The 18,300-nt window shown below is 47.3% G+C and overlaps 4 protein-coding genes; 2 read left to right on the plus strand and 2 right to left on the minus strand.

The window, feature by feature from the left end:
- Positions 1 to 1,272: 1,272 nt before the first annotated feature.
- Positions 1,273 to 5,775, minus strand: GSTUM_00007503001 (uncharacterized protein). XM_002839468.2 has 8 exons: positions 4,542 to 5,775; positions 4,194 to 4,478; positions 3,792 to 4,114; positions 3,287 to 3,733; positions 2,943 to 3,227; positions 2,744 to 2,911; positions 2,473 to 2,690; positions 1,273 to 2,407 (listed from the first exon to the last, which is right to left on the minus strand). The coding sequence occupies exons 1-8, from the start codon at positions 5,503 to 5,505 to the stop codon at positions 1,990 to 1,992; spliced, it is 3,108 nt and encodes a 1,035-aa protein (XP_002839514.1). The 5' UTR covers positions 5,506 to 5,775; the 3' UTR covers positions 1,273 to 1,989.
- Positions 5,776 to 7,213: 1,438 nt separating this feature from the next.
- GSTUM_00007504001 (uncharacterized protein) lies at positions 7,214 to 8,660 on the plus strand (the record flags this gene model as incomplete). XM_002839469.2 has 5 exons in its annotated part: positions 7,214 to 7,263; positions 7,373 to 7,499; positions 7,574 to 7,633; positions 7,686 to 7,739; positions 7,802 to 8,660. The coding sequence occupies 5 exons, from the start codon at positions 7,214 to 7,216 to the stop codon at positions 8,051 to 8,053; spliced, it is 543 nt and encodes a 180-aa protein (XP_002839515.1). The 3' UTR covers positions 8,054 to 8,660.
- Positions 8,661 to 9,861: 1,201 nt separating this feature from the next.
- Positions 9,862 to 12,643, minus strand: GSTUM_00007505001 (uncharacterized protein). XM_002839470.2 has 4 exons: positions 11,452 to 12,643; positions 11,081 to 11,328; positions 10,545 to 10,962; positions 9,862 to 10,483 (listed from the first exon to the last, which is right to left on the minus strand). Exons 1-4 carry the CDS (start codon positions 11,600 to 11,602, stop codon positions 10,179 to 10,181), a joined length of 1,122 nt encoding a protein of 373 aa, XP_002839516.1. The 5' UTR covers positions 11,603 to 12,643; the 3' UTR covers positions 9,862 to 10,178.
- Positions 12,644 to 14,268: 1,625 nt separating this feature from the next.
- Positions 14,269 to 16,045, plus strand: GSTUM_00007506001 (uncharacterized protein). XM_002839471.2 has 4 exons: positions 14,269 to 14,851; positions 14,988 to 15,005; positions 15,238 to 15,346; positions 15,567 to 16,045. The coding sequence occupies exons 1-4, from the start codon at positions 14,831 to 14,833 to the stop codon at positions 15,638 to 15,640; spliced, it is 222 nt and encodes a 73-aa protein (XP_002839517.1). The 5' UTR covers positions 14,269 to 14,830; the 3' UTR covers positions 15,641 to 16,045.
- The last annotated feature ends 2,255 nt before the right edge of the window (positions 16,046 to 18,300 follow it).

Consider the following 18,300-nt stretch of genomic DNA (forward strand, 5'->3'; position numbering starts at 1 on the left):
CCCCCGCTACCCTTGCCTAAGCTATTGTGAAAAGAAAGCGATGAGTATGTACTACACTGACTACTAAGGTGTTTTCCTACGCTCCGGCTCGCCGAAAAGCGCGCGAGGCCCCGCCGTAGGAGCTTAGTTGAGAACGGCCCCGAGAAGCACAGGTTCTTTCCCTTCCTTCTCGGGTCCGTTCGGTTCATGGGGTGGCTTGCGAACCGTGATGCGAGGAAGTTGTATATTAGGAGTCGACGCTGGAGGAGCGTGATACCGTACCCTGACAGGTGGGTGAACCCTTCCGAAGCTGGCCAGTTTAATACGTGCATAACGACCTGTCTCGATCGTGCTTCGGGTCCCCCCCTCCCAGCTCGAATGTGAACTTGGACCATGCTGGTGTGGCAAGAATCATAATTGCACTAGCCTATTGACTCTATTGATCTCGAAGCTACTGGATCACTGTATCATGCCTACTACTTTACTTCTCCTACCTCATTCCATCATGTCACGCCAACCCGTATAAAACGCACCAGAAATTTCATCACGAGAGCTCAACAGATTATCCCTCCCCTCCCCCCAAAACTGCCCCCTTCCCTTCACTCCACCCAACCTACAACCCCCAACTACTCGTAACGGGGGGTCACACTGCCTGAATTCACCCATTCATACTCTAATTCCTCCCGTAATCACTACAATACTACCCCATGCTTCAGCGGGGGGAGAGAGAGCACTGTTACCCGCTGTGCCGGTATTTGACATAGTGATGGCATCTCACACACTGTGCGCCAAGGTGGTAGCCTCTGCGGACTCTCAGGCAAGTGATGTTAGGTGAAATGAAGGTAGCTTAGATGTACAAGCACACCTATGATATACTTGTAACTACCCGCCCCCTCATTACCCTTCCTAAAAATTCAATAGGGCACTGTCCACACCCGGACACGATATCAACCTTTCACGACTCCATAAAGAAATGGAATTCCGGGTGTGCCGCACGAACCGACGGGCGGGGGTGGGCACGTGACATAGAACATAAAACGTCCAATAATCGCCTTTTATCAATATATCAAGCAAGCAAGTACAAATGAGTAAGGAAACGAGTAGTATAAAACAATGGAAAGGAAAAAAAATCACCCTTGAAAAATAAAGACAAAAACAATGAAAACCCTATCCATCATACAAAACATCCAAGAATACAATAAGATACAAAAGCAAAGCACCTCCCTTATCCGGCTTCCCAAAGAAAAGAAAATAAAATAAAATAAAATAAAAACTCAAAGACGGTATCATTCATTATATATCTACCCTGTCTTTCCTTCCTTGCCCTGCCTGTCTTGCCTTTCCATCCAGTTTCCCAACCACAACTCCCGTTCTTCCTCCCCCATGACCCCTGCCTAACAGCAACACCAACCTCCACCCGCATCCTCAGCACCAAACGACATGAAAACATCCCAAAATCTACACAACACAAACAAATCATAAAATAGCAGTAGTAATAGTAAGAGAAAAATAAAGGAACCCATTCGTCATACACCCTAAACCAACAAGAGAATAATAGATGAAGGAAAAAAAAAATTGAGCGAAAGAGAATAAAATAAATAAATTACATCGTACGAATGTTACCAAAACAAAACAAAAAATATACAAACCAGACAATTTTTTGTACCAAACTGAAACAATAGGAGACAAACTAGGCCAAACCGAAGTGAACTGAATCAAACCTGAACGCCCGGTTTGATGAGCTGAAATAAAATAAACTTGTGTGAACTGAAGCGGACCAAAAGGGTGCTGCAAGTGAAAAGATAGTAGAAAGGGCCAAAGGAGGAGATAGTTACAAGGAGACATCAGGGACCTAGTAAAAAAAAAAAAGGACGAAGCAAAAGGGTACTAGAAAGACGAACAGAAGAACCAACGACCTCCCTGGCAAATGAAGGATTGAAACTAACAAGATGAGGAATCGACTCCTTCCGTAAAAATAATATCTTTCCTTTGTTTTCCCAAGTTGTGAATTTATCCGCCTCCACCAACCAACGACTCTGGTGACATCATACCACCATTCCCGTCACCGTCTACTTCTGATATCTTCGATAATGAGCGATCCATGGCCATGCTCTTTGAAGGTGGCGGTGCGGCCTTTGGGGGTGGTGGTGCCGGTGGGTTCGGTTTTTTCTTCTTCTTTGAATTCCCCCCTTGGCCGTGCATTGGGCGCTTCCTTGGGGCCAAAATCTTCCCGCTTGGAGGCAACCTCGGCTTTGGTAAACGCTGTTTAACGGGTAGGTCTTCATCTTCGACGAGGGGTTCACCGCCGCCTGCATGGAGCTTTGCCAAAAAGAAGTTTTTGACCAGGCCAATTTCCCGCTCGAGAAGCTCGTGAGTGACAGGTTCGAAGGGGGGTGGCGGCTTGTAGCCATCCGCTAATGCCACAGCACTGTAGAATTTGTGACGTAGTTAGAAACTTTCTTATATATATGAAAGCATGATACAATATCGTACCTGGTGTTTTGTGTTTGATATGTGCTATGCATCCTCCCCTGAAGCAGGTGCAATGGTACAGAAAGCGAAGAAAGTCCAAACTCCTTGTCCAAGCCCAACTCCTTAAAGCCAAAGAAATCATCACCAATATCCTCGGCGAAATCACCGCCAACGAACTGTTCACTGCCATCATTAAACATCCTCGAACCGTCACCACCGACATCCTGTAAGGCAGGACGCTATACAACTGGTTAGTGCCCACATCAGATCAAGTAATCGAGGAATGGCGTACTAAAAGTTCTGTTAGATGAATCTTCATCCGCTGGTGAATGCCATTCAGCTTGGAGCCTAGCCTCTCAATATCGTCCTTGATGTAGGTGTCCAAAGATTCGACATCTGCACCATTTTCATACAAAGCATGGAGTAGCATTTCCTGTAGCCAGGTTAGCATCTTCAGAAACTCCAAAACAATTTATCTTCTAGATTCCCACCTCTGGCTCAAATTTCCTCTCATGTTGTGGAGCCTCCTGGTACACCGTCAAAGTCTTCGACAACTTCTGAAAGTAATCAACAGCAATATCAGTCACGGCATCAATTGCTGTCGGCTGGAACTCCTCAAAGCCAGCATGATAAAATATCTTGCCGACAGATTTCTGCAATGCAGCTCGTGCTACAGTTGCGCACATGATGGGACCTTCCTCAGAAATCACAAAGTCTTCTACATCAGCTTCGACAAACTCCTTTGGATCGTACTTGGTGAATTGATTGGAGTACATCTGAAAACCCCAAGGTTAGCACCCAAGGGCACAAGGACCAGACTTAGGATAACTCATACCTGTGTCTGCACCTGCATCTGCTTGATTACACCAATTTTCGAGCACAACTTCCTCGTCTCCTGCATCTGTTTGATATTCGCATCCATCCGCTTGCTGAGCTCAGACTTTGGCTGTGTAAATATCCCTCTCGGCGCAATACGGAGATTGTCGTCCTGTAGATCTACTTCGTCGCCTTCGCCATACCATGAGACACCAGAAGGAAGCTCCGGGACCGCGGCCAAAGGGTCGTAGTAATCCGGAAGTAGTTCCTGAACGTCTGGTTGTTCCGTATCAACCAATTTCGTATTACCACTTCCTTGTTGCATGCTGCTGTCGTCAGCATCCTGGGTTGACTTGGCGTGCTTCTCTTCGTTCCTCAAAAACCGCCCCATATCATCCCGGGATCGTAATAAAGCCGGTTCTTCCGGATTCAAACGATTGCCACGAAATAACTTGTGTCTCTCGCTCTAGGTGGAATCATTAGAAAACGTTCAGTGCCATAAGTCAGTCCAGAGGGAAACCCACTGCCACCTTCGCCCTTGCCTTCTTTGTCAAAGTTTTCCACGTCTGATACTCTACATCATGCGTATCATCATCGACCCTGTCATGATCAATATCCATTTGCGATATTGAGTGCACAAGGCCATTAGGAATAGGGGTGCTGCCAGATGGTGTTGGAAAACCATTGATGCCAACAGAAACTTGACTATCATTACCCGGAGGGTTGGAATCTGCTCGCAAAAGATTTACGACTGGCGCTTTAACTTCAGGAGTCCCTTCCAGCCGAGCACCTTTCCTAGTCTTCTTAGTTCCAGGTGCCTTTCTGCCACGAGTAGACATTATAGGCTCTGTAGGCAAAATATAAGCACATACAAGCAATGAGGCGCCCCTCGGTCAGAGCAAAAAATCAAACAGGGTCAGATATACCATCATCGCTTTCCCCCTCAGCGTCAACCTCAAGGGCACCTGCTTCCTCTAACTCAACCTCCGCCCTATCCCTAATCACGATATCAGGAATTAAAGGTATGAGATTTTGAGTAGCTTTCTGCATCGCTTTTGCATGTTTCCGAAGATAGTGTGACGGTTCAGCATTATAAGTAAGGCAGTTTTGCCATATTAAATTAAGATCGTCGACAAAATCATTTTTACTCTTGTAGTGGTGACCCTTCAACTTCTTCATTACAGTACCCAGATCCATTGGGTGTTTTATTACTGAAAACCAAAATTAAAATTAAAAATCAGAACTTTTGAACGATATAGTAAGGAGGAACTCACTAGTCGTGTAATCTGGTGCGTCTCGCTTATTGACCTTATTGAGAAAGGCAGTGGAGTGCTCTGTCAACGCTCTGAGCTCTAGTACCACTTTCTCTGCCGCTTCATAAAGATCCTCCTGACCAATTTTGTCTTCATTGGCCCACTTTGACCGATTCTTCCGGACCTCTGACATCAAATTCCGTAACTCCATATCTGAAACCACGACCTTCTCACGCTTGGCATCGATCCGAGCGATAAGGTGCTTCAATGTTAAGCTTGAAGCACCAAGGTTTGCGCTGCTAAGCTTCCCAAGGGCGTTCGCTTGAGCCGCATTCGCTTCGGCATTGACCTGTCTGTCGGATTCTTCAAGTTTCTGCTGCTCCAGCATGGCATCCCGATCGTTCTCAAGGGTGAAAAACATGGAGGGTAGAGCACGCTTCACAGCCTCTTCAGCCGCTTTCCTATCAGCCTCCAGCTTCTCCCTCGTCGCGACAGCGCTCTTCTTGGCATCAATTATATTCCCAGACGAAGGTTCGCTAGATTGAGACAATGAGGAAGCTGATTTGAGAGGTAAGAATGGGGGAGCTTTAGCCTTTGTGTCCTCTTCGTCTTCATCGTCCTCAAAGTCATAATCGTCGTCGTCGATCTTTCGCACGGGTGGCCGAGCATTGTCCGCAGCGGAATTTCCCGAAGCATTGACATTCGCTGAGGAGAAATCGTCGTTAAGCTCCAAGGCAGCGAATTCCATATCCGGTGGAGCGCAGCAAGGACGTCGGGTGTCGAACATCATTGCTATGCGCTTTTCGAATATATCGTATCGCTGGCGAAAAGCGGCGATGGTGGGATCGACAACATCGTCCTTGTCCCCACCCTCTACCCCCGTTTCAATGGAGTTTGTCCGAGTGCGTTCCGCAAGAACAGTAACATCGTCGCGAGTGCTCGGCTGGCGTGACCATGAAGCTGGGAGAAGATTGTTGTTGCTCATGATGCGTATGTAAGCAGGAATATGTATGGGAGGGGGGTGGTGATTCGGGGGTTTGGAAGGGAGAGGGAGAAGGGGTTTTGACGCGAATATGGACGTCTTTGGAGCAGGCTAAGCTGCTCGGGTCATAGCCCGAGCTTTTAGCAAGCGGCTCTGAGGAGAAGAGCGATGGAAATGGGATGAAAATCGATGAATGTCGCGATGGAATTCGTGGTGATTTCACAGGGAATGGTACAGCGCGCACCAGGTGAGGTTGAGACGACGCTGGGCGTTGGATGAGGCTGACTAAGGAAAAGGGAGAGAGCAGACAGAAAAGCAACAAAACCCTTCCTCCTCTTTTGATTTTTTTTTTCCCTTTTCTTTGCCTGTCGTCCACACGACGCAACCGAACGAAGCGACCGACAACGAGAAGGAAAGAAAAAATTTAACCTTTTCCCCGTAAAAATAGGATAAAGGAGCTCAGAGTACAAGGAATCAGTGATTTTCAAAGTTCAAGAACGAGAAAAGAAAAAAGAAGAAGAAAAAGATGGAAGCAAAATAAAAGAGCACAGGGAATCAGAATCTATCGCGTAGTTACTCGTATAAAATACTCACTTGATGTAGGTAAGCGTTGTGTGTGTACTGGTGATTGGAGGGGAAGAGAGAAAGCTGAGAGAGTGAGAGAGGTGAAGGCTTGTTAAGCAGAGAAGAAAAGACACTCTTCTTCTCGACAATTTCTATTTCTCGCACCATGAACCCGCAAAGAAATCCACCAAATGAACTCCCCGGTCAAAATGAGCGATACGAGGCAAATAGAGTAGCCGCACGACTAGACAAAGGGCCGAAGAGGCAGAAGAAAATAAGATTCTCTTGATTTCGGAGTGTCGTTTGATGGAGGATTGTTTGATACAAGTAATGATGGCTGCGGTGCGAGCATGGGGAATAACCTGTGGAGGAAAGATGGTGTTTTGGATTCCTCTGTGGCATTACCGTCTGCCGTATGGTACCATCGTAGTGCGTAGCTACAGTACCAGTGAACTTGCAGGTGAACAGAGCAATTGAGTTGAGTCGTGAACCGTCAAGCGAAAAGGCGAGTTATGATCTGATCTCTTTTCCCCTTCATTAGCCCTTCAACCATCCGTTCCTCTCACAATTCCGAGTGATCATCCATGAACACATATAGTAAGCACGACACTCGCTACCATCATCAAAATTGGAGATAGGGCCCCAAAACCCCATGTTAGAGGTTAGCATTTTTATAAGCTTAAAACTTGGTTGAAATATTCAAATTTTTACTGGGCATCTCATAGCACACGTGACCTCATCTTGTGAGGCTCAAAATGTGACCTGGCCACCACAGCACTCTCCGTGATCAAAAGATGGCGTATGATCTAAGAAGCATGCGCACAGCAAAAGACGGCCGTTACTGTAATAGCCCCCATTGTGCCCTCCCCGAAACAACAAAGTAGCCAAATGGCATAGCCTGAACCAATAGCATATCGCCAACGTCCTGCGTTTATCTTCTCGAGTGAGAATCTGTGAGTGTTAAATTGCTCATTGGCTCGTAGCTTGATAGTAGTTGATATGTGTGAAGGCTACCAGTAACTCTCTCATAATAAAATCGTAATTTACTGAAAACCCAAAAGCGTAATCGGGGAACCCCCTGCACGGAATCGTGCCTCGGAAAATAAAAAGCTCCGGAATATCATGGTTCGCTAGGCTTAGTCATTACATGCTTGGCAACAGTTACGTCCACCGCGGATCATTTGATCCACGGACTTTGTTCCACTTCGTACCCACAGACGAGGGAGAACAAACATGAGGTATTCATCCCCTATCATCAAATAGCATCCTATATTCGGTATTGTGCTTATGGGGGTTTATTTCGCAGGGTCCGAACACCCTTTGCGATAGCTTTCATTCTACTATCGTTATTCTCGCTATGGCTGGGAACGACTACCACTTCCATTCCTGTCAACGATAAATTCCTCCATTATGCCGTATTCTTTGTTTTGACGGTTTTACCCCTTCTTCCCTCCTTTCTGTTCAGCCCCCATGTAAACGTTTCAGAGAGCTAATATTTGGATCACAGACATCTTTCTACTGGATACTGGACACATCTCGTCGTCGAGTCTTCAACCTCACATTTTTCGTACTACTTCCGGACCCTCACCTTCTCGCAGTGTGCCTGCTGACCCAGCCAGATATGCACCCTATTTCTCTCCATACTCAGTGAATTCCTCCAAACCCTTCTATCCGTAATATTTCCCCTTCATTAGTGCTTTATACTCGACTCGGAATCAACTGACCCTTTCAGCAGGTCCGAAAATTCGACCCATGGTACATTCTCGCCGATATCTCCGGATCACTCTCCGCCCTAGCGATATGCACCTGGTATCACAAACGCATGCTCGAGCGCAAGCGGCAAGCGAAGGGCTACCAAGGTGTTACTGTAGATGAAGGAGATGAACTCGCAGACCTGGAGGCCGCTATCGCAGATAGGGAATTTGAATTGTCCGGTGATGAAGGTGAAGAAGAGGAGGACCCCGTGACTGGTAGAGGGGGAAAGTGAGAGTGAGAGTAGTCAAACAAATTATCCGTTAACACGAGTGGATTGGATTGCTTGATTGATTGGGTGTGCGGCATTCGGCGTTTTGGGGTTTTTATATCATCGCGGAGAATGTGGACGGCAATTATGTCACCTTCTGGAAGTCCCTATTTTCTTTCCTTTCCTTCTTTTGCTTCATTAAATTCTTCATTTTCCCATTTTCCCCATTTTTTTTTTGATATTTATGTTCCCGAATTCCTCGGGAAGACTGCATTGCATTTGGACGACGGCCGCGGGTACTTGCGCCAGAAGCGCTTCGGCGCAACCCCTTCACACACTCGCCAAGAGCCACGTGATTTCATGGATTGTCACTCGTGGAGGCAGCAAGCTGCACCCAGTGAGGACGGTGGGGGTAGATTGCCAGTCAGCTCGGACTCGCGACTTGGGGGAAGTGGCATATTTTGTAGAATATCCGGCTTTCTTTTGCTTTGTGAAAATATTATCTTTTCTCCCTTCTTTTTTCTTTTGGCGGTTGAACATTATATTTCGTACTGCCTTCGCAGACTACTGGTATCGGTTCTTTGAAGATATTAATAAAATAGCTTTGGGAGTAGCGGCCCTGATAGGACAATGGCATGCTCACAAACACAAGCACCTACGAGTAGGCGTCACAGTAGGCTACGGCCCGTTCACAATTGCACGACATGGATGCCCACCAAGTCGTCTCAAAAAGCATCCGAAGAGCAAAAAAAAAAAAAAAAAACGCTATGATAGCAAGCACTCACTCACCCCCCTACAGGGGCGCCCTTACCCACCTCCCCCGAGGGGGGGGGGCACTGTACCACATGCACAAGAGCCAACTCACGAGTTCGTGATGTCCGGGTGAGAATATGTGATTTCACCTACCATCAATCCGCAAAGGGGGCTTCGATAAGTTCAGCAAGCCTATACAAATTTAAAATTTTTTTTTTAATCGAAATCACAAAATACAAGAACAAACACCCTCCACCAAACAAAATTCACAAACTCTCCCAAAGCATCATAATAACTCCCGCTGGAAGGGAGCGAACGGAACAGAACAGTGCGCATCTGGTAAATTCGGAGGAAAGAGGAAGCTCCATGTACCCAGTTACCCCGCCCCGGTCACTATCTCGAAGCGGGAGAATAGAATTGGGTCCCGGGGTGTTTGCGTACGCTGTGGGGTCGCAGTATGGTTCTCCGTGGTCGTCGGGTCTGCGCATAGCGCTTCTGGGGATGAGGGGGAGGGGGAGGGGGGACGCGGGGACATTCTCCGGTATTCACAAGCTTTTGCTCCCTCCTTTTTAGGTTGTTGTTGGGGATGTGGTACCGTATATGTATCATACTTGGATTGGGTGACAAATGAGTTGGGTGGCATATATATAGTTGGCTAGGAGTGATCAGGTCCAGGACTACGGTGTGAGTAATGTGGGGGCTACCCACTACACCTAGTGGTAACCGCAAGGACTTTTTTTCATCTCACAGGTGCGTGGTCATGTTTTTTTTTTTGTTGCTAATGTACTTGAAGCTTCGCAAGAGGAGGGGGGGGATTTGTGGAGAAGAGGAGAAAGGCTTAATGAAAGGGCATAATATGGCATACTTGTAGATGGTTCCAGGATAGCTAAGTTTATGTGTACTATATCATACAGGCTTTAATTAATTAGGGTGGTCGGGGGGGGGAAGGGTGGTTTCCCTGTTTTAGACCACCCCGGAATATGAGTCTATGATACCTCCTCCAGCATTATCCACTAAAGGGTACAGCATAAAGAGACGCAAGTGTGATACTCGACGGGAGGTAGTAAATGTGTGAAGATAACAGGTATAGGGCGAAGGGCTTGAGTAGCTTTGAGTGAATAATACAAAAGGAGAAACTTTAAACAAAAACAAAAAACTCCTGTGCCTTTATCTTTATCCTCCATTTCCCTACCGCAACTACGGAAAGAAATAAAATAAATGAAAAAATGAAAAAAACAACAACAGTAAACCGTGAGTTGGCGCAATCCAAAGGATATTAATAAAAGTGGTACAGAACAAACGCCAAGCGTGAAATAGTCAAGAAAAAAAGAAAAAAAAGAGAAAATAGAGGTTGGTGTATCCACACTACACACTCAAACAGGAGTCGCCAGCAGAGTTAATGCAACCGCACCCCGCCTTGGCCATTCTCGAACTCTGAATCCGTCTCCGCCGGGTCATCTAACGGAACTGTTGGCGGAGAGGCCGACTTTGCTCTTCGTTGGAACCTCTCCTTCAATACTTGGTATAAGAATTCATACTGGACCTGGCTCTGCACCATGTACATTCTTTGTTCACGAAGCCGATTCACCACCTCAAAAACCGGATCTTCACGCTCGTCAGCGGAAATAGTGCCCGCATCGATTTCACGAAGGAAATGGTCTAGGGTGATGAACGTTCCTGATCGGCCAACTCCGGCGCTGCCTATGAAGAGATAAGGGTTAGGTGATGTTCAGCCTTAAAATTGTTCAAGAGAGTTACTAACAATGGACAATCAGTGGGTTCTGAGGACCACTGTTCTTCTCATTGGCCAACTTGATTGCCTCCAACAACGCGCTTCGATTGTCTCCCTCGGGAACATTGAAGTCCGGCCATCCTTTAAACAACAGATGCCACACAATCTTCTCCTTCTCACCAACCTTTAACGAAATTTTTCGCACAGTGCATGAACTTCGCTTATCCTTAGTCTTCTCCAAAAGGCTTATCGTCGCCTTGAAACCGTCTCCAAACTCCTCATCACCATCAACAGTCCAAGGCTTATCATCAAGCTTTTCAGGAAAGTACTGGAAGCATTTATCCCGCCCCAGTTCGAAAGTCTTCGTGAGCATGACTATTACAGCGACATCGGAAGTCTCTTGCCAGACCATTCGCCATATGTGGTTGAATTGTCCTTCCTTCGGTCCCTAAACAACGCATTAAGAAACACACGTCAGCTCTACCTTTCCCCACGCATTCCTACTTCAGCCCCACATCTTGGAGAATAAACACCAAGATAGCGCCGCCCGCATCCTTATCACGTACCTGTGTAGCGATATACCGCTTTATTGACCCGTTCCGACCCTTCAAAACGATTGGCGAGGCATTGATATAATCACAGTGCTCGGTAGGCACGCGTAGTCTTACTCGGTTACTGTCCCAGGGCGCAATATTGCAGTACCTATTTCGTATCCTGACTTCATTGCTATCATCAATTTTCCATTGAGTGTCTTCGTTATCGCGCAGCCGCTCGCTCTGCAATAGCTCTAGCTCCAGAAATTTCCGACGGATATCTACCGGAGTGAAAAAGAAATGTTAATTCTCTGTCTTCATGTGATCAAGAACTTGGTTTCTGAAGAAGATAATGAAGAAAGCAATAATAAAAAGAAAAAGAAAAAATTATCAATTCCACTTACCAGCAACCGTCTGGGTTAAGAAACCTGGTGTTCCCTTCTCTCTTGAGCGGCCATGGCGAAATCGTGATCGAGATGGGCGTTGTAACGATATACTGGGCGGAATGGAGCGGTGAAGGGACTGGGGCCCTGCTCTCGGGAGATGGGTATTCATTGGTATTAAAGTGTATAGAGGGAAGGGTGCTTTAGGCAGCTTGAAAGATATTTTGGCGGAGAGAGTACGGTAGTTAGGGATAGGATGGGGACGAAGGGGGAAGAGATGGAGTAGGTGCTAATGGGATGGGTGAATGTATTATTGGGGGGGGGGAGTTGCTGTGAACGGATAGGTAGATGAATGAGAAGATAGCTAAGAGATAGCAGAGATGGGGTGTTCAAGATGGCCGTTCAGGATCAAGATGGGACGGCGAAGGAGGGCCTTTTGACGGACAGATCACGATGGCTAGCGGCAGATCGCGTGCGTCAAGTGTGCCAGAGGCAGAGGGGTTTGAGACAAATGTGGGAGAGAAGATCGCACGCCCCAAATCCAGGGGGTGTGGGGTGATGGTGTGTGTGTGTGAAGAAGGGGCTGATTGAGGAAAAGTGGGTGCCACTGCAACTATTTCTTGCCGGTTGCAGGAGAATAGAATGGCAGAGACCAGAAGGTTGACTGACTAACTTTGCTGTGGGGTAGTCGAAAATAAAAGCTACAGTACCCAAAAAGTGATCTCTCTCCCCGTATCTTCCTGCAGAGAAGTTGATAGGAAGTAAGCAGGAGGGGATTGAGTGGGCGATTTATTGGGGCAACAATTGTCTACCGTACCCTTTCTGCCTGTGCTGTCGGTGTCCGTGGTACTGACCGAGTACTAAATGACCGATTGAGTGCTTTTAACGCTTCTCTCCTGTAGTCTTTGCTTTTTTTTTTTCTTTCTTCCCCTTCCCCTGCCGAATTTCTATTTTTCTTCAACTCTCCTGTGGGGGGTTCTTGCACGGATTCCCGGGCCGGGCACGGAGGGTTGTTGGACAAATTTCGGGTGGGCACAGGGCCTTCTTCTGAGCCACTGGTGAGATACGGCAGTTGATTGCTCGATTTTCTTGCTTGTTGCTGGTTGAAGCTCCTTACTGTAAACAACAACCAGTGTTTGTGCTCGCGATGGTCCGATGTTGGCAACAAATAGAATGAATCAGGTTGAGAATATCGGTGGAAAGATTCTTGTGGTGAAGCAAGTATGGGGAATATGGAGGGAGAAGGGAAGTGGGAATATATATATATACTCGAGTACTGTGCTCTAAGGGAGAGGCTAAGGGGAAAGAAAGGTAGGGATGTAAGGAGGAATAGGAAGGAAACAATAGGAAAAGGAGGCAGACAAATGCACTGGTGAGAAGGATTGAGAGTAAACAAACCCAGACACAATGGGAGCAACAAGAACACGGGAGTAAATGAATGAGAGTCAAATGACCATTCATGTTCCCCGAAATCTAAATCATTCCCGCCATCGTTCCATCACCAGGCAGATTGCAGGATCGCTTAAGAGCTCTCGCAGTCCCATTATCTCCTCCCATCCACTCATTACCTTGAGCGCGGAGCCTCAAAGAATCACGTCTGGTGTGGGTTTGTTACCATGGATTAGGCCGCGTTGCTTGGGGGGGGAAGAAACGGGAAAAACTTCACGTCCTCTCTGACAACGGGTCTGGCACCTGTTGCCTGCTCGGGAATAAAGAGATGGATGGGATGCACCGAGTATTATTTTTTTTCTCCTCCCTTGAGCTTCTCATGGAAGACTATTGGTGGGAACAAGCCGGGGGATTGCATCAGTCCGATGATTCATCCCAGATGAGATGTCGTGAAAGGCGATTGTCCTCTTCGCCCTTCATCCACCCTTACCATTTCTTATTTTTATTTTTTTTCATGCGAACACAGCCTCCTGCATCATATTCTGATGCGGTTCTCGCGTTCTGTTCAGTCCAGACCACTCATACTGTAGGAAACAATTTAGCAATTAGTAGGAAAGGCAGCTGTCTATCCTATCAGAGCTTGTCACAGCATGGAGAGCTCGTATGGGTGAGTGATAGATAGCCTTGCGAACTACGTGTAAAGTGCATGCACCGGTTGGGTGCAGCACAAGCAAAGGCACTTTTACCATACCGGTGCTCGCCACCAATTCCGTAGCGCTGGGACTGGACCCTTGCCCGGCTGGGGGCCCTGAAAGCAACTTTTTCCAAGACTTTTACCCACCACTTGTACCATTGATGCCAAAGTACCGGTACGAGTATTGGGTACCGTACTCTACAGTTGTCTAAGGAACAAAGTTATGATACCTTTCCCTTTCTCTCCACCTTCTTTCATTCCTCCTTCCTTCCTCTGTGACGACGTGGCTTGGGTGCGTAGTATGACGATAGGCAGCACAGTCGGTACCCTACCGGTAGGAGTAGGCTTTCTCGAGTGTTTGAGGTCGCTGATGCGGCAAAAATCAGGATTTATTGTGCAAGCACTGAACTTGTACTCGAGTACTCGTACTGGCATTTGTACAAGTACTGTACCTGTACTTGCGGGTATAGTACATGCGTTGCCCCTCGCGGTTTCGGAACACACCCGTATCTCCAGTTTATCGCCACCTTACTCACTGCCCTCCCTCTAGAATCGTATACAGCCTTTTCCGCCTGCTGGAGTTGAAAACCTCATTTGCGGGGAAACTGCACGTGGCAATGGTCAGAGTGCTCTCCCATCAGGCAGTCGGAAGAATCATGCTACATGGCTCGTAAAAAGCACCGTATCCCCCTCCCGCTGACCAAGGAATGACCCGACTTTCTATCGTACTCGAGCACGGTACTAGTACCGGTATTGTTCGAACAAATTCTACGAATAGAGTTAATGATCAATTGATGGGTCGCATCTTCCATGTGCGGGCTCATTACAAATAACAAGGCCATTGTGAAATTAGTGTCGCCCTGCTGTAAGGTTCCGTTAGGAAGAATGTTTCGAAGCCCCAGGAAGCATGCCCGCACCGACACCACACCGCAAAGTGTGCAAGACTTGCTGCTTGGGGGTCCTTCCTTCCCCTGATCAAGTCTCTTAATTTACCCTCAACAACTCCAACCCTCCCCGTGCTATGGGTTTCAAAAAACTGATCGCCGTAACTTGATTACAGTTATTAGCCTGGAGCACCTTACGACAGCCATTCGTGCACCGCCAACCGGGAAGAAGGAAGGAAAAAAGAGAAAGAGGAAAAAAAAGTACAGTACAGTACCATCATCCGCTCAGCAACACCAGTTGCCGACACAACACCAACAACATCAACCACCAAAAAAAAAAAAAAGGAAGGCATCGCCATCATCATCATCATCATCATCATCATCCCCATCCCCATTGTCATCTGATCCGATTCTTCTCAAGAACCAAGGAAAAATGATGATACGTGTCTTTGAGGTGTGTTAATCCACCCCGCTCTTCGCCCCTCCCCCCCCCTCCCACCCTGCTACAGGAATTACGGATCCGCAATGAGGAATACCCCGCTCCTCTCAGCAGCCACGGCACAACGCTAACGCCTCGCACAACGGCTCAGGCATGGCTCGTAGCAAGAGTTGAGTTCTAACCCCTCCTTTGGAAGAAAGAAAGAAAAGAGCAGAGAATCTGCCCACATTGCGCATCATCGTGGGCGGTGCGCTCCGCTCCACCGCAACATTACTACCAGCCTGACCTAGTGAGCATCAGCTGGGGCGGGCCTAACCGTCCCTCCGTGATCCGTGTGACGTGGGGGATATGGTTGGAGCACTGTGCTGTATCATACGGGAGAGGTTTTACTGACCGAATAGTTACTGCGGAGCCCTTCCTTTCACCGGATGGTGGCTAGAATGCACGGTCGTTTGACGGGAAAGGGACAGGTGGAGGATTACAGCAAGTTAGGCGGTACAAAACTCGAAGGTTCGCACTTTTTTTTATATCTATTTCACTTACCAGCTGTACTTTGTTTACTGCTATAATTTCCCTGCGCGTGTTTCACGCGTGGTCAGCTTGTTTGGCTGTGCGGATGATACATTTTGTTTGGGGACATTTTTTTTTCCTTCGGAGGCTGAGGAAGCTCCTTTCTTTATTTTTATTTTATTCGACGATTACTAATTGGCTAGGTTTTATCGATGCTTAGGCGGGAACGAGAATGGCTTCAAGAAATTCGTTGATATTTATATTGATGAGTTTAAGAACAACTTTAAGCGATGATTCGACTGGCACTCTTGCTCCAGGCTTTTCCGATTGCTTTTTATAGTGGTTTTGATTCCATGTTCTTGTTTTCAGTAGTTTACATATTCCCTACACTATACCGTACTGTACGGCGCAGTAACTGTACTTGTACATACCGTATGACATCCACGGGCTAATAGGAGTCTGGCGTTTCGGATCATTGTTCATTTGTGTGCTACTTTCTATCTTTCTATCTTTACCTGTCCTATTAAACATCTTTGCTCTTTTTGTCCCATTTCTCACCCGGGGTTTTTTTTTCCCCTCAGAAAGCTTAACTTCCTACATCCTTGTCCTCGTATCACCCCGTGATACCTTCTTCTCTTCATTTTCCTCCTTCCTTTTTCGCCCCTTACTTTATTTAACCCAAACGGACATTAAATTGGGCTCTTTCGACCACACCCAGTCATCTGGCTCTCATTCCGTCCGAAGAATAAACCTCCCCCCCAAGAACGCGAAACACCTTCTCTGATTGTTTGCACCACAATCTGGAGACTTTCGTTCGGATGTTTGGTTGGTCCGTTCCTGGCACATTCCTGGCGGTGGTGGTGTTCGTTGGAGTCGGCTGTCATGGCTGGCTGGCTCTTGGTGCTTGCATAGTACGATACTCGTACTCGAGTGCCGGTGACTTAGAACAAGTTAGAATTATTCATCATACTCGTACTAATCAAGCATCCAAAAATATCAGCGCGGTTTACTTTACGACAATTGAGTTGGCCTTCTTGCTTGCTTTTTCCCACGGTGTAACACAAGTGCTGGAAGAATCCATGTTTCGCCCCGCGGGTGGCGCTTTTACTTTTGTGGTATCTAGCCGATCACATCCAAAACGAGCTAGCTAGTTCTATCGTTGCGAAATCATGCCGAGACATTCGGCTGTCCTGTAGTCTATCGTAGATCTGGACGATACAAGTTACTGTATCATCCATAGAAGTTTACCCTTCTGATACCATGACGGTAATTCGACGTCATAACGTGGTGATGCTGTTTTTCTTCTCCCGTTTTCCGTTCGGCGGGGAGTGTAAGCGAATAAAAAGGTTCTGTTTCCACCGAGCCACAACATACTCGAGTACTGTACATGATAGTCGAGTACTGTACAGGACAGTACTCGTACATACCTTTTTTCGTTGTGACCAACCAGCCGAACGCCCCGAGCGGTCGTAACCGGAGCAACGGGCATAGACGGCAACACAATCCTGGAAGCCCCTTCGAAATCTTCTCGCTTCTCGAATCTCAATTTGGGGACGTCGGACGGAGAGGATATATACGCCTTCTATACGCCGTCTACTCGGGTACATGGGGGAGGGGATGGTGGATGTCAATGGGCGGATGTTGGTGGGTGATAATTGATGATTGTATGGGTACTTGAGCATGGTCAGGGCAGTCTAAGCTCCCCGGGGTTGACGACCCGACGCGCCCGCTGAATTTTCATTGCTCCCGGGGGGATATCCTCAGTGGTGAGGCGAGAGGTAGGGGCCGGGATTGGGGGAAGTTTTGGTATCCGCATGGGTTTGGTGACGGTTCTTTTTTGCTTACATGATAAATGGTACTCGAGTATTGTCGGCTATGCTCACGGTAGGTTCATTCTTGGACTAAATATGGAGGTCTGTCCATTAACGTTTGGTAGGAAACCGCGCGAACATTGCATCGGCATTGGATGCTTACGTAACTGTCTGGCATGAATTGAGCGAGCCGTTGTTCTTCCTCAGGGGCGAGACCTCACGCTGGTTGGGACGGTCGTAGTTGTTCGAACCCTGTTGCTGGTATGATAACTTTCCCCCCTTCCCCCCGCCAATCGGAGCGCATGTTGGTATCGTCGGGTTTTTCGGCCGTGTTGATCTTGTAAAGCGGAGCCAACGGTAGGAGCGGGGGGGATATCAGAAGCTACGGGCAAGAGAAGGCCACTCGGGCGTCCAAGAACTTTGCTAGAAGGGGCGGGGGGAGTTGTGCCTAAACTTGGAGCCATCAACGGTGCCTGAGAAGGTGGGAATTTCGAATGCATGCGCACGCTGGATACCCTTTGTGATCAAAATTATTATGTGGGAGCACGAAATTATTTTCTTAGCAGAAAGCCATAACCTACCGGTCCCCCGGAGCCCGTTTAGCGCCAGCCCCCCCTTGAGCTAAAGAGTGTGTGATGAAGGATGGTAGAGTGCCGTGGGAAAAAATACCCTGGGGGGCAGGTTCAAGGGACCCACTCTTGCCACCATATGAACTCGGATATCTGATAAACTATTCCATATTGTCTTTTAGTTCAATACCTACTCGTAAGCTCCTCTTAGACTTGAAAAAACCCAACCCGAGTGATTGAATATGACCTAATAAAATATTAGAAATGGATAAAGGCGTCACACTTATCATTGTTTCAAGTAACAAATTTATCCTATAGTCTAAACCTTAAACAGGCTGAATAGGCTGTAGACAACAGTTCTCGCTAAACTGGGTTGAGAAGCGGCGGGGCCTGGAACCGCGCAACCGCCCTGAGGCCCCTAAACTATGATAGCGAACGCAGAGCTCAACGAGGGTGATGATGGGTAGTCTAATCGTTTGTAAATACGATACTTACGGATCCGTTACCACATATATTTTTGAGAACCCCCTGCCTTCAGACACTTCCCCTCATGGAGGTCCCATTTTCCAGGAAT

This window comes from Tuber melanosporum (genome assembly GCF_000151645.1).
Source record: "Tuber melanosporum whole genome shotgun sequence assembly, scaffold_36, strain Mel28".
Classification (NCBI taxonomy): Eukaryota; Fungi; Ascomycota; class Pezizomycetes; order Pezizales; family Tuberaceae; genus Tuber; species Tuber melanosporum.